Genomic DNA, 16302 nt, shown 5'->3' with positions numbered 1-16302 from the left:
TACGTAATTTAATCTACAAATCTGTTCATTAATTTATTTATCTTGGAAGAATGGACATTGTAGAATAAGAATGTAGGGTTTACAGGGTAGAAACCTTGGGCAGAGACCAGCAGAAATACAGAAATACTTCTCCTAACGTCTTCGTTCAATTGAAGGATAATTGGTATGGATTTAGGATTTACAGGTGCTTATAGATATATTTTATCGAGTAGTCGCCATATCACTAATTGAAGAAACCAAGGTCTTTTTTTCGTAACACAGTATGTTATATGCTTGAAATGCTGTTCGTGCACTTTGATACATTGCCAACAGCGGGCAACCAATGAGTTTAGATCGTCTTTTCTTCAGCTAAAGTAATGCGACTACCAACTTAAATCTCTATATGAACGAATGTAAATCCCGTATATGCTGCATAACAGGAACTCGTTAGGAGAAGTATTTAGAATAGTCCCAAAGATTTAAACGCCTGTATTGTCCCTATGTAAAAGTTTAAGCTCTGCAGCGTATGAAATAAAAACTCTTAAGTCTTGTACAAAGACCATACAACTTAAATCTTACTTGAATATCCGAAAAAATTGCGTAACCTCTCCAAGAGAAATTGGGGAATATATTTTCGTCAAATCCAAAACGGACTAGAGTACCGCTCGGCGTTCTACCATCTTCGAGTTCATATTGCAATTGGTGGAGAGTTGGGAAATAATGGGTTTGTAACGGTTTGTTGCATCGCAACCCAGTAACTCTTGGTCGACATGTACATTGTCCGGATACTTTATCGCAATTTCTATTTACTGATCCGCCAATATCACAGCTGCAATCTAAATAAAGATATTTGAAGGTGATTTTCAACACTTGTTTTAAAGGAAATTTCTAGACTAGAATTGGTCTTTAATATTTAAAAATTTTAAACTGTGGTTTTTATTCCATATGCTCTTTTTGATAAAAAAAAACAATTGTAGCGCCAAATGTAGAAACTTACCCTCGCATCCAAACAAATTATCTTCGTCTAACTCGAAGAAACCGTCTTTGCATTCTTCACATCGGCGTGAAGCGACATTGGGCTTACAAATACATTGTCCAGAATTGCCTTCACAAACTCCAACGCTACCCATGGTTCCAGGTTTGAAGCAGTCACATTCTAAAAGTTGTAGAAATCAGTTAATGTCGTTCAACATTAAATGTAGTATCAAACTAAGTCTAGTTAGGAATAGAAAACTATTTAAACGGAGAATAAAATGGCCGGACAAACATTGTGTAATGGATTAAGATTTTTAGAATCATTAACAAAACTTCATTCACCAAAAGATTTATAGTTGAAATTTCAAAGTTGACGCGCTAAAACTAACCCTTATTTATTTATGATTGGAGCGCGTATTTTTTTATCGGAAACCCATAGCCAATTAGCGACGTTTACAACGCCTCAGTTTACAGCAGGTTAACGCTTTCTATCAACGAAAGATTATCTCACTGTAATTGGTTCGTGATATTGAAACAAAAATTTAGCCTACGCTTCGTTTATCAAAAATGAACGTTGGCTTTAACAAGTAGACTTGACAGTTTAAATATATAATTAGATTTGGTTAAAGAATTTATGGATCTAAACGATTACAAAATTCTTGTCCGTCCATTTCATTAATTTCCTATTCAAGTTACCTTCGCAACCCAGAGCATTGTTGGCTTTCAAATTCCAGAAAAGAGGCCTGCATTGATTACAAATCCTCCCAAATACTCTTTCTTTGCATTCGCAAAGTTCTCCGCTTGTTAAACTTCCACATCCTGCAAATGTGGGTAGAACTCCAGCAGGATTGCAGTTACAATCTAAGAAACATTTAAATACATTAATTATTTTAAACGCGACTGTTCAAATTTCAGTTCCATACCTTCACACAATGGATAGTTGTAAAAGCCTTCTTTACATCGGTCACATTTTTCACCGTCAAAGTTAGGTTTGCACGAGCAACGTCCGTCTCTTTCGCAAGATATTCCAATCGCTCCAGACAAATCGCAATTACAATCTGTAAAATTCAATTGAAAAATACACTTGAAATTGCGCTTTTGAAGTATCTCAAATATATTTCAGAACGTTTGTTTGTTTGTTTGGATATATGTTCTTAATGCACAGCAACAATTCAATACTTGGTCAAACCCCATGGTTGATATCACTACATTATTGCGGAAGTTTTTAAAAGTGATTTGGCTTAGGTTTTGACGCGAATTCCTAGTAAACATGAATGTTAAAAATAACTTTTTCTAGTTCCGTAACCCCTAAATAAGTCTTGTTTTACTGAATTTGAAAGTAGCAAAAAAGGGGAGTCTAAAAAATTAACAACATGAAGATACTTTATACGAGTGGGTCCGAAGGGCATTTGGCATTGAAAAAAACTTTGGATAGCGTATATTTTAAAGTTGTGCGAATTGTTGGATTATTTCAGTTTAATCAGGAATGTATGGAGGGGTTGGAATGGCTAAGGTCAAATCCTAATCGGCGTGAAATGATCTTGGAAACAACTGGTGTGGCTTAATTTACGCTAGTGACGTCATAGCCTGACGTAAAAATCGTATTTACCAGTTAAATTATTTTCATTCATTCATTGGCTGCCAAAAAAACTTATTTGCTATAATTCTCCACCCTCTACCCTAGGTCCTCTGCCTAGGCTGAGAGAATCGAATATGAACGCGAACGGCGGCGAATCAGCGCATTTAACTTTAAAAAGTCTAAAAGGTCACTTCTGCCATGCCTTTTTTAACGAGTCATGACATTTTTCGCCATCGGTAGACAGCTAAACAGACGTAGGGGGAGGAGCTACACTTCTCACAAAAAAAAGACTCTCCTCATGTTTCCACCATCAAGGGTACAAGGAAAGCCCCCTTAGCCATTCCAGCCCCTCCATACATTCCTGGTTTAATAAAGAGGTTAATAGTACGAAACTTACTGAGACATTCCGGGTAATCGTAATATCCAGGTGAACATTGGTCGCATTTCTGTCCAGAGTAATTGATTAAACAACGACATCTTCCGTTGTTGTCGCACACTGAGCTGACAGAACCCTGAGCATTGCAGCCACAATCTGTGGTCCAAGAAATCTTAGTAATCTTATTAAATATTAATTGTTAAATAATATCAGACCTGAGCAATAAGGGTATCCAAAAAATCCTGGAGCACATTGGTCACAACGTGGTCCACCATATTCTCTCTTACATAGACAATTTCCCGTGACATTATTACAAATGTCGTCAGTGCATCCAGTAGTGTCACAAGAGCAGTCTTCGTAAATATAGATGAAAATGTTTTAGTAGATCTTACAAATAGTGAATTTCAATTAATTACTTACATTTGCAATTTGGATAATTAAAGAAACCAACATCACAACGGTCGCACTGTCGTCCACCAAAACTACTCATACAGGAACATTGTCCTGTTTCAATGTCACACTCCTCACTTAATGAACCAACTTGGTTGCAAGCGCAAGCTGCAAAATAAACGTGGTGTCTTAATTCCGACTAATATACCGTTAGAGGCAAATCTTTAGCAAAAATAGTCATAATAATTTTCGCCATGTAAGGTCACCTTTGATTAAAACCTGAATCCTAACAAGCTTACTAATATAGCCTATACAATTAAAAATGCTATTACTCATTACGAGGAAATTGTGATTCTATGATTTCTCATCAACATGAATTTTAATAGCAACTATTGGCACCTTTGGCGCATCTAACATTCTGGCTTATCTCCTTAACACCTAATTTACCTTGTCAAAGGCAGGATTCAATAAGAAAGGCGGCACTAAAACTTGCTTTCCCAAGCTCAACGGGACAATAACTTGGGAGAGTCTAGTGGCATTTGTTTTAACTAAACCACAGCCGATATTAGATTTAAATGGAGATATTAATTCACGGTTTGATTCTGGACTACATCAGAAGTTAAGTAGTTTTATCTAAGAAGTATAAGACTCTAATAGTATCTATAGTGTCCATAATAGTCAGTATTGTCTGTGTTATTCGTAATAGGGGTGAAATTTTCAATCTCACTAGCGAAAGGCTCCTAAGTTCTTGATAGAATTCCATAGTGGGATTATAATTCTCTCGCTTTATTATCGGCTAAGAATAAGTTTTTAAGACAAAAACCTTACACTCCATCTCCCTCAAACCTTAAGTCCCTTCATTCTCAAAACCACACCCTTACATTACATGAGCGTCATAATAGAAGTTGTACTGATAATCATACATTCTGCATGTTTCTAAATTGAAGGAAAACAGGACTACCATTTTGTTCTTCACTCTTACCCAAACAATTTGGAAATCCGTAATATCCTTCGGCACATTTATCACAGTTCTTGCCCATGTAATTTGGTTTGCAAGGGCATTGTCCTCCACCAACTTGACAAATAGGGCCAACTGTGCCGTTCAAGTGGCAATCGCACGGCTTGCACTCGGGATAGTCGTAGTATCCGAAATTGCAATCGTCACAATTGGGAGACAAGTACTGCGGTTTGCACTCACACTGACCAGTTCCAGCGGCGCAATTGCCGGTAGAGAAATACGGGTCACAATTGCAAGCTGTAAGAAAAAAAAAGTGATTTCTTTAAAAAATTATCTCTGGTGGCACGAATTTTAATTTATTACTATTTGTTTAATTTTATTAATTTAGTCTTAAGTATTATAATTACAATAAGTATGACACTTTCTAATTCTATAATGCTAAACTTCTAAATGAAGTCTATGGGGAAGTTAGGGGCAACTCCAAACCACTAATTTTACTACTTGGGGTTGTTAACTAGTGTCTCTGCCTCATCAGTGGTCGCTTCAAAGAAAGGTTTTTTTAACCAATTAACAATTTGGTTTGCGGTACTACACCTATATAATTGATTAACATACTTATATTTATTACGTTAATTATACTTTACTTACGTTGGCAAACATCTCGGTCAGTTTGAGCTTTTCCAAATGGTCTGAAATATCCAGGTTTGCAGCGATCGCAATTAATGCCTTCAGTATTGTCGCGGCAGTTTTGGCAAACTCCACCACCGCTATAGATTCCGTGCATGTCCAGACTTTGTCGATTAAGATCAACTTGTTCGTCGTAGATGCATTCATTTGTGTGACCAAAACAATTACACGCTAAACAAGAAAAGACACAAGATAATGTATTATAAATTTCTTATAGTCAGAAAATAGTAAATCTCATTTTGGAGATAATTCTATTTAATATTGCTAAACTATTGGTGGATAGTAATAGTCCTCTCGACTCGGAGAGGTAATATAATGGTTTTCTCAACTTGTTATATATAGTAGATTTTATAAACCTAGTTGTGGGAAAAAGTTTGTTAGTGGAGCTAATATACATCTGAACAAGTTTTGCAGTTACGTGGTTAAGAAAAGATCCGCTATCATCTTCGAGCTCGTATTGCATAAGAAATACCTGGTACAATTATAGAGCTCACTTCGGTTTTCGTGAGATATGTTCCATAAGTATGACACTACGTATACTTCGTACTTACTAAGAGCTATAGTTCAAGAACGATGCGACAATTGACTACACTCGGTTTTGCAGTCCATCTTCCTATTTAGTCTGCCTCACCAGGCGTCGCTTTACGAGAATCTATGACGTTTCACTTACGTCGCTTCATGACAAGCTCTCAGTAACCAGTGACAAAGTTATGGAACATATCAAACGATCTCATGGTATAAATAAGTTTACTGAAGCATTTATTAAATGAATTTACCAGCTTTAACCCCAAAAACCAACAATAGTAGAGGGTCTTATAATATATGCCGGAATACCTCTTAATAAAGACTATAACACGGGACACGTCTGATTAGATATGGATTTGAATCTCTGACCTTATTCTGAACCACATACTTAACCTTGCGCTTATGCTGCTTTTGGTTTTAACTTCATATGAGTAAAATTTCCCGTTGTTTACTTACGTTCACAAAGATTAGGACTGTCGACACTGGCACCCTTCCATTTCTTTTGTACGAAACCAGGGCAGCAGCGCTCGCACTGGGAGCCGCAAGTGTTGTGTTGACATCTACAGTGTAACTTAAGCGGGTTGGTCGTGTCAGTGATATCGCAGGTTTCAGCATGTCCATTACAAACGCATCTTCCTCCGATGTTTATATCTTTTATGCTGTAAAAATACTGCAAAACAATCGAATCAAATTAGAAACCAATTGCATACAAGGATAATTAGTAAAACCACAATAAATATGACAGTCAATAAAATGGTTTTTTGGAGTTCTGTTACCGAATAAAACTCGACTTTCGCCAAACAAGCCTGTTATTTGTTAAACCTTTCGTTAAAGAAACCAAACATTGAACATTTTTATTTGATATCGTAATGCTAAATTTCGGAAGCAAGGCTTGTTCCCATGTTTGCGTTAAAACCAGATGGGCTTATTTGAAAACCACATTATTCCTTGGTGTTAATACCACTCAAGGGGTAATGTTTTTGAAGGTTTGGACATTAAACCATTTGGTTGTCGGGAATTATATTTAATTGGTAAACACAATTCCATTAATAATATTTCATATTTTCATTAAATGCATTTCATATTTATAATGATCATGTTACTTATGCAAATATTTCTCATCAACCGTATTTTTTGTTTCATGAAATAAGTCATTACAGTTGAAAGGTTTTTAAGGTAAGCCTCGGTTAGTTATATTTTCAAAACAAACATACCCTTCTTGTAACTGTAGGATCTTGTCGGGCAACTGACATAAGGTGTCCCAGCAAGTTCTTCGTTCTTAAAAGTCTCAAACGAATGTTCGTTGCTTTGGTCCATTCTTGAAGCTCCATTGAGTTTGAAAAATTATCAGCGCTTGGCCGTCCATTTAACAAAGACACAACGATCTATAATGAATGATGAGTTTAATATTTTTACTTCAATTTTATTTATCAGTGAAAACATAACCCTATAATGCGTAAGTATGGATCTGTCATAAGGGCAATATTCTAAAAGCGAGAAAAAATTAACGACTGCTGCGCCATATTCCTTTTCACCCGTCCCAAGCCAGAAGAGAATCATAGTCTACTGTGATTTTGGTCAAGTTGCTTACGAGTAGGGACAGCGACCACATTAGACGCTAGCATCAAACCCGCCACCACGAGAAGCCCTCTACAAGAAATACGCCGCTACGAGCGACACACTGCTCGAAACCAGTATTCGTTGAACTACACTTACGGAGAGTATGATGAGCTTATGGCGGCAACAGCACACATTTTTCGTGTGCAAAATCGCACAATATTTAGCTTATCAAATATCCCCCCCCCCAAAAAAAACCTTTCGAAACGTTGACCCTTACTTTTGCCACGTATGATTGGCTTAAAGCCAAAACAATGCAGTTTTGTTGTTAAGCGTTTCAATACATTTAATTTTATAAATGAGCTTATAAATAAGATAAAGCTACTTCGAAAATGATGGAATTCTCTTTGTACACATTTCGTTTTAAGTTATAATTACCTCTCCTCCCTCCAGAGGGACTACTTTAGAAAACTTGGTCTCGCAAACGACGGAGGCATCCCTCAAGATAGGTTGTAATGTTTCTTTTCCAAAATTATCGACGCAATCAGCTGGACTGTCGGCGAAGTATTGCCACGGCAGGTATGTTTTTCCACCGTCAACTGATCTTTCCAAAACCCAGAGTCCTGGTCGAGGAGAGTTTGCCATTTTGATGAAAACGTAAGCCACGTGAAATTCCTGTAAAACAGTTTTATATCTGTTTAAAATTCAACTGTACACAAATAATAATTAGTGCGCAGCGCTACGGAGTTACCGTTGTACAGACTCAAATCGGACTTAGTCCAAAACAATAAATTAAACACCTTATAGACTAATGCCAGGACATCTTATAGACTTAAGCCTGGACCTCTTATAGACTTATGCCAGAACATCTCATAGACTTATGCCAGAACATCTCATAGACTTATGCCAGAACATCTCATAGACTTATGCCAGAACATCTTATAGACTTATACCAGAACATCTCATAGACTTATGCCAGAACATCTCATAGACTTATGCCAGAACATCTCATAGAATTATGCCAGAACATCTCATAGACTTATGCCAGAACATCTCATAGACTTATGCTAGAACATCTCATAGACTTATGCCTGAACATCTCAGATATTTACATCAACATCTCATAGACTTATCCCTGGATATCTTATAGACTTATGCCTGAACATCTTATAGACTTATGCCTGAACATCTTATAGACTTATGCCTCAACATCTTATAGACTTATGCCTCAACATCTTATAGACTTATGCCTCAACATCTTATAGACTTATGCCTAAACATCTTATAGACTTATACCTGGACATCTTATATACTTATGCTTGGACATCTTATACAATTATGTCCAGAAATCAACATAAACGTTTCCCTGGACATCTTATATAATCATAGACCTTTGCTTGGACATCATAATTATGTACAGAAATCTCATAGAATTTTTCCCGGACCTCTTATACAATTATGCTCAGAGATCCCATAGAATTTTTCCCGGACAAGTCATTGGCTTATGTTGCCCGAACATCTTATGAAGTTGGATCCGAACATCTTATAGAATTGTGCCCTGTCATCTTATAGACTTATGCCCGAACATCTTATGGACTTATACCCGGATATCTCATAGACTTGTACAAGGACACCTTAAAGATTTGTTCAAGGACACCTTAAAGACTTGTTCAAGGACACCTTAAAGACTTGTTCAAGGACACCTTAAAGACTTGTTCAAGGACACCTTAAAGACTTGTTCAAGGACACCTTAAAGTCTTGTTCGAGGACACCTTATAGACTTGTTCAGGGACACCTTATAGACTTGTTCAAGGACACGAAAATCTTATAGATTTATACTCGGAACTTTGAAAATTTAGAATATAACCTTACTATTCACAACGATTATTTCACGGGGCATAATCCAAAACTCTATCACAGTAATCAAACCCACATAATTTGCAATGTTTGAACTTAAATACCAAAATATTCTTCTTAAAAATCACGACCGATGTACTTCTACAACCACTATACTACAACAGACCAAATCGGACTAATCCCCCATTGTATATATAAGATATGGCAAAAATAAGTGACGGTAGTAGTCTTTTACGCATGCTCTTCAGTTCACGAATTTCCCAATATCCACCTATTTACAATATACCTACGCTATTTCACGAGATCGTGCGTACACTTTGTTTAGTATTTTAGTCGCGCGTGCTATCTTATTAATTCATTTGTCTTGCTAATTTTAATTACATTAAAATTTAAGAAAAATGCTTAATTAAGGTTTGTTTCTAAGTTAAGATAGAGATTTTTCTTGAAAACCGGAAAACTCTGCCTAGCTTTTAAACCATGGTTTAAACCATATTAATACTCATTAGTGTCAATACCAATTGAATTTTCCTCACCAGGGTAGGTTATACCTACAATTTGAGTGGAAGAAAAGAAGTTGGTGCCACGGAACTCTGGTGTTTTACTCTGAAACACCAGAGGGTATTTCAATCAGTGTCATACCAGGGATGGATGTAATTTTAGAAGTAGGAATGGAGAACAGAGTAATCTGGGCGCGCGTCAAAGTCCCGGACCCCTTTTCCCGGGACGGAGGGGATGAAAGAAGAGGCGGGTCATAGCGACAGAGGTAAAAAGGAGTTATTTATTTTTCGTCGTCCCAAGTAAGCAACGTCATCAAAACGTAGTTTAAGTGAGCCAATAAGATAATTTAAACTTTTCGTTACGTGTTGGAGGGAGGGGCTCTATACTGGGCTATGAGTCGGACTGAAGTAAATACTAACCGTTCTCCATTCTTGCTTCTAAAATTACATCTCCCTGGTCATACCAGAAGTTGGACAAATTTATTCGCAGTATCTTTAATATAAGAATTGCATCGTGTTTCTGCGTCCACCATATCGCCATTTTTCTTTTCGACGGAGATCCCAGCCAACGGAAGTTTTGGAACGAAAACTAAGGAGCATAGATACCACTACGATATACTGTAAGGTTGTATGTCCATAAACAGGCTATTCCATTCTATGCGCAACGACAGAATCTTGTTGTTCGCAATTTTTACCATTAGCTCTATGGCCAGTTTCATACTCCCCCCCCCCAAGGGGGTTATTATGAACTCCTGGTCTTATATGCAAAGCATAATACTATCATAAATACGAGAGTTTTTGTTTCAAAATTAAAGAAACGTTTAATGATAAGGTTTTTATTTAAAAAAATTAAAAGTAGACGAAACACGTATTTTATATTGTGTCAACCAATGGTCATACATACTGTTGTTATGTTACTTACAATAATATAGATATAATAAAAAGGATGATTAAGAATATTGTGGGAGCAAATTAGAACATTGAGTGAAAAAAATCTACACTATATCTATTTTATGATGGGTTATAGTTTAATTAATTAACTTCTAAAGAATGTCATTTGTGCCTTTGAAAATTATAATTATATTCGAGCAGAAAATGTAAAGGTTTTCTTTTCACGCAGTACGACATTCATGAGATCATAATTATTTCAGTTTGAAATGAGGAACGGTAGTCGGAACGTCGAGAAACTATGGGACGGAAAACACTTACCACCCACGCTGCGGCTTTTAATTATAAACCCGTACAAATCTTACGACCACTATCTCGATCCTGACTATTACACCCTCAACAGGAAATTTGCAATTCAAGATAGCATTTCTAGGTCTCTACAGGGATCTTACAAGTGTAGAGGGATAAGAAGTTCCAACAATTAAACGTACGAAGGAGGATAGGGTGGGGAGAAGAATTGTTGAGGGTTTTTGAGAGCCAGTCGTTCACCATAGCCGTGTTCCGGGGCAGCTAATAATTAGGAATAAATTAGTTTTCATTATATTAAATTTTCTGACTATGAAAAAAATTGGCATTAAGACACTAAATTTAAAATTACGTTAACAAAGTAATTATTGCATCTATATTATCACAAGTTCATAAGATATGTTCTATAAGTATGACATTACTCGCACTTCGAAATGCTAGAGACTTACAGTTCAAGCTAGTTCGAGAACTCGGTTTTGCAGTCCATCTCCCTATTTAGTCTGTGCTAAGCCTCTGACCGCGCCTCACCACGCGTCGCTTTACGAGAATCTATGACGTTTCACCAGCGTCACTCCATGACAAGCTCTCAGTAACCATTAACAAACTTATGGAACATATCTTATGAACGTATGATATTATCAAATCAGCTTGCACTAAACTATAATGCTTCTAAGTCACATAATAATAAGTATGAGGCTCATCCGATGGTTGTGATGCTAAATTCCATAAAGTTTGCTCCTATGTTATTTGACAGGGGTTTTGCGTGAAAGCAGCAAGTTTCAAGCAAATCTTTAACGACCATCTTTTACCGAATGACTCTGTCTCCCTAAACTGTACAGGCGGAAAAACATGATTTTTTTCGTAAACAAACCTTCGTAATGAATTTCTTTGAGAGAATTGCATACTTATTGTTGTTACGTTTACTCATGATTATAATTGCTGATTAATAAAGCTTACAATCTCTTTACAAAGGTATAAATATTTAGACTATATTTGAGATATCTTTGGGAATACGTAGTTTTCAAAAACTAAAACGTTTTTGTTGAAAAAGAAGCAGTTTAGATGGAGAGCGATAAAGATGTCAATGAAAGACCCTAACCCAAAGGAATAGACGGCATTGTGAAGAAAACTGATCTATAGATAATTGTTACTATGCATGGTCTCGTCTTTTTAGGCCCATGGGTATATTTGGGGTTCCTGGAGGGTGTACAGTTGAGGCTGTCTTGTTGTCTGGGATGCAACAACTGTCTCTATAGTATTTCTCTTGGGGAGGAGCTGTTTTGCTTTGCTTTTGAAGGTATAATTTACAGTGTGGAACAGGCCACAACTCACAAGGACACTTATTTTAAGTAAAAATAAAGTGTTATAAATTATACATTTTTAAACAAAATATGTGTTTGTCCGATCTGTTCCACACTGTGTAACTACATAAGCAAAGTCCCGCATACACTGACGACTAATGAGCCTAAAGACGAAATCTCTTAGCTTCGGAAGTTGAAGTTTTGCACGAACGTTACTAGCTATTGTTCGGTTCAGATGTCACAGGCTATTTCAATTTGCTTTGAATTAACCAATATTTCTTCTTGAAAGAAGCTACAAGGCTATTATCTTAAATACAATTGATAGGATAATCAAACAATTGGGATTCGATTAGTTTAACTACGATATCAGTACCATCATAAGAAAATAATATATAGGGAGCTATATACTATTTTCTTATGGTACCATTAAGCACAGCTTTACGTCAATCTCTGGAAAGTGTTTCTAAATATAATACACGACTTTACAAATGACATTTCACCCGATGCGCGCGCATAAATGTGAGAGGGAATTATGCCTTCCATCTCTGCTCCCCCGCTACCTTTTATGTATGGGGACTTTTTAAAATGGCCTATTGAGACTAAAAATACTGATATAATTTCGAATTTAGTAACCGTCCCAAAGACAAATTTTTATCAATCAGCGTCACCACAAAAGTTTCAGATTATTATTTCTACGTAGTTTTCCCAGTGCTGCATTACGGCATAGGTCCAATTCTGGTACTCGCCCCGATAACTGACTAGCAATTAGTTAATTACACGAACCCGATTCGAAATGCAAAAATTACTACCCTCACACCCTCCTAAAGTTCGTCCGTTATGTTCCCTAAAATCTTGGTGCATGATTATTGAACTTGGGGCCCCGAATCCAGTGGGCCTTTAGGAACCCAGCATAGCAAAAGGCGGCACTGATTTTCCCTGATTAATTCCCGTGATTTTCAGCCCTAACGTTGTCAATGCTAAGATTAGTATAAACGAAATCTTCGCGTTAGGTTTTAAGTTCAACGTTTTGGTTCTATTAAATCCAAGATTATTTCTTCAGTAAATTTAAATTCGTTGATTTTACCCTGTTTTTGTTGAAAATATTAAAATTCCCTAAACATCCCATGATGGATTTGTTCCGTTTGTAAATTCTATGACCTTTCTGGTGTATTTATTAAATCCCTGAACTTTCTGGTCTACTTATAAAATCCCTGACTTTTCAACGACCTTTCGACCCCTTTTAAATTTCCCTGACTTTTCAATGCCCATTTGAACCCATTTTTAAATTCCCTTTAAGTTTCCTTGGCCTATGTGGTCCGCTTTAAAACTCCCATGCTTTTCACTGACCTGTTTGACCTACTTTAAATTTCCCTGATTTTTCACTGACCTTTTTGAGGAATTTTTTATATTCCCAGTGTTTCCCTGGGTGTACTTCATATGAGCAGTTCCCTGTAGAGCAGTTCTCGAAATAGCAACCGCGATTCCAAAAAAACAGCGGGGTTTTTCAAAACTGCTGTTTTAGAAATAGCGGCCGCTATTTTGAGAAATAGCAGTGTTTGTCTTGAGTTTCGAGCATTTCCTAACAATACACTTATATTCGTTGGTTTCAAATACTACCTTATCCGTGATCATTTAATCAGGAATTTGACCTAATAAAACATCATGTTTTTTGGTAGATAATTGTAAACAGTCTTTTTTTGGAAAAGGCATATTATAATTCGAGAAAGGTTATTTTATTTCGGAAGAAGATAATTGTAAACAGTAATTTTTTGGAAAAGGCATATTATAATTCGAGAAAGGTTATTTTATTTCGCAAGTTGATAATTGTAAACAGTAATTTTTTGGAAAAGGCGTAACATTGTTACACAATTTCCAAAAATAATACTAACCTAGCCTAACCTAACCTGACCTAATATTATTTAGTTGAAATAATCAACTTTAACCTAACCAAATTATCCATATCTGACCTAGTTCTTTTGAGTTCATATAACCCAGCTGGGCCAGCTTACACCATAATAAACAACTATAGTTTTTCGCATATCTGATTTTCCGCTCTTTAGAGAACTGCTGTAACGGTACGCCGCGTTTACGAGAACCGCTGTATCGGTAATTGCTGTAATGGGTAAACTGCCATTTCGGGAACCGCTATTTAGAGAACTGTTGTTATGAGGACCGCTATTTTGAAATCCGCTCATAGGGGAACTGCTCAAATGAAGGCTTCCCGTTTCCCTGACCTTACCGGCCTGCTTTAAAAATAACTGACTTTCAATTACCTTATTAGCCCACTTTTAAATTGACTTATACTTCTATGGCCCATTGGGTAGGTATCTGATTTTTTTAATTGCAAAGGTTTCCGTTGGATAACTAACCTGTCCAAGATCGATGGTAAGATTGACCTCGTTGAACTTGTTGCCTCTTGAAAGCGGAGGACTTTGCCACCATCTTTCCGTACCATCGATGGCGTTCTCGGGTGGATGTGACATCTTGGGATCGGTTGGGTCGCAATAATCGCATACTTGTCCTTGTATCAAATTAATATTGGGATTATCCTGTAAATCCAATGTGGCACCGACCAATTTGCAATATAATTCGGGTTCCGCCACACCCTCGCCGCACGTTGCGGTAGCTGAAATATTCCTCCCTTCGGCGAGATTAAAATACGGTGGGTCCAGAACTTGGGCACTGACGAGGGAAGCCCCAATGGCCAGACAAGTTAATATTAAATTGGGCCCCATCATCGAGGTCCAATTTTTTTAAAGGGGTTCCTTTGGAATATTAGTTAACGGGGCCAACGCTATTGAAGAAGCAGGGTCTGATATGTATAAAGTTTCTTAAGGAACCGAGCGACCCCGTCTCCCGCTTCTTTCTGAATTTGAAAAACCTTGTAGAAGTTGGTTGGCTCTGTAATTCGGGAAACTCTTGTGTGTATAAAAACGATAGGGTGGGGTATGCTATGGGGAAAGAAGGCGGTCGGTACATACACAAGAAGTAGGGGATCGAGAAACCGGCGAAAGGGAGACGCGAGGAATTCTGCCAAAAGAAATGATGATTCTTCAAGAGATAGTGCGGCGATTTATTCGCATTTTCAACTTTGGGCTAGTTCTTAAGCAAACCATTTTAGATAAATCATGGATCTTAAAAAATCAACGGGGAAACTAGTTGAACGCTTTGTCTATAAAAAAAACAACACAAGGTTCTAGTATATCAAGGTTATTCTAAATGGAAAAGCACTGTTCAAAGGTAGTCTCGTGGGGAGGGAGTAAATGGGAGCTTTTCTTACTTTCTGGTATCTCAAATCACTGGAAATTTCAAAGTTTTTTAATGATACAGCACCTCGAGTTTATTTAAAATGGTTTATTAATTACCTAATAATCATCCGCGACCAGCGTGGCAATTCTATTTGAGGACCCTGTTTCTTTGCCAGGGGCAAACATTCATCATTTGAGCCTCAAAATAAACCACCACTGTTGAATTTACAGCCCCTAAAATAACACAATTTCTTGAATATAAGGCCTCAAAATAAAACCATTATTCTGTATGGAGGTCTGAAATAAAACAATTCTTTCAATATAGAATTCCACAATAAAACCATTCTCGAACACAGAGCCCCCATTCCATGTGTATAGAGAAGCACATCTGGGCCCTAAACATCAGTCCCCTCATCCGTACCAGACTTTTACTATGCAAAAGATACAGTAAAATGTTTTCCAATACTCCTGGGAGTATTTCAATTTCGAACAACAAAATGCGTTCGAAAATGTGCGTGAAACCATCACTTAAAACTCTCTCTCTTTCATTTGTGAGACCCCCATAGTGTATAATCAGCATCTTAGGATTGCAGCCTTGAGGGTAGATGCTTGGTAGACTCCCCATCCGGAGCAAGACGTAGCGGGAGAAAATAGTTTTACAGAGGGGGAGTTATTATTAGAACGGTATAAGTTAGGAAGGGAAGTAATGGTGGCGCGATAAAGTTGCTTTCGAAAAGAACAGTTTTTATAGCCGGCCGGGAGGTCAAAGAGCCTGTTTGACGTTCAATAGCGGAGCGTACATACGTCTGAGCTCTGACTCGACGTGATCGAGCTTTAACAGTTCCCAACGGGAAACCGCCTAGGGAGTAATCTTATTTGTGCCATTCATTGCAGGGCTCTTTCAAGAAACTAATTGATCCTAAACATAAAAATTAATGTTATTTTGTTTGTATGTTTGTCTCGTAATCGTTCCTATACCATTCATCCGATGAGATTTTGCCCCCTCGTCCGCTAAGGTTTATGAAGTGCATGGTTTTGCTCCGTTACTCTATGTTGGGTCCGCGAACCCCTAAAAGATCTTCCGATTCCAGACCCGCAACATTTCAGCTTTATGGTTGCCAAAATTGTATAGGCTTACTGAATTTGATAAAAAATAACATGCACAGCAAAGGCTTTCGA

General features: G+C 37.2%; 1 protein-coding gene across 1 annotated transcript in view; it reads right to left on the bottom strand.

Moving 5' to 3' along the window:
• Nucleotides 1-14759, bottom strand: part of LanA (laminin subunit alpha) — a 46791-nt gene extending 32032 nt beyond the window's left edge. Inside the window, exons 1-13 of the mRNA XM_089846288.1 lie at nt 14245-14759; nt 7465-7701; nt 6684-6854; nt 5926-6139; nt 4906-5115; nt 4282-4554; nt 3330-3467; nt 3125-3262; nt 2931-3065; nt 1878-2012; nt 1651-1815; nt 977-1135; nt 559-815 (exon numbers count right to left, since the gene is read on the bottom strand). Of these exons, the coding sequence (XP_089702414.1) occupies nt 559-815; nt 977-1135; nt 1651-1815; nt 1878-2012; nt 2931-3065; nt 3125-3262; nt 3330-3467; nt 4282-4554; nt 4906-5115; nt 5926-6139; nt 6684-6854; nt 7465-7701; nt 14245-14613 (2601 nt within the window). The 5' untranslated portion in view covers nt 14614-14759. The remainder of the gene's footprint in view (nt 1-558; nt 816-976; nt 1136-1650; nt 1816-1877; nt 2013-2930; nt 3066-3124; nt 3263-3329; nt 3468-4281; nt 4555-4905; nt 5116-5925; nt 6140-6683; nt 6855-7464; nt 7702-14244) is intronic.
• Nucleotides 14760-16302: the final 1543 nt, after the last annotated feature.

Source organism: Phalangium opilio, unplaced genomic scaffold (assembly GCF_054372755.1).
Source record: "Phalangium opilio isolate 3A_F unplaced genomic scaffold, DU_Popi_V2 ptg000009l_1, whole genome shotgun sequence".
In the NCBI taxonomy this organism is placed as follows: Eukaryota; Metazoa; Arthropoda; class Arachnida; order Opiliones; family Phalangiidae; genus Phalangium; species Phalangium opilio.
The sequence above is the reverse complement of the archived record's forward strand: the minus strand, read 5'-3'. Positions and strand labels throughout refer to the sequence as shown.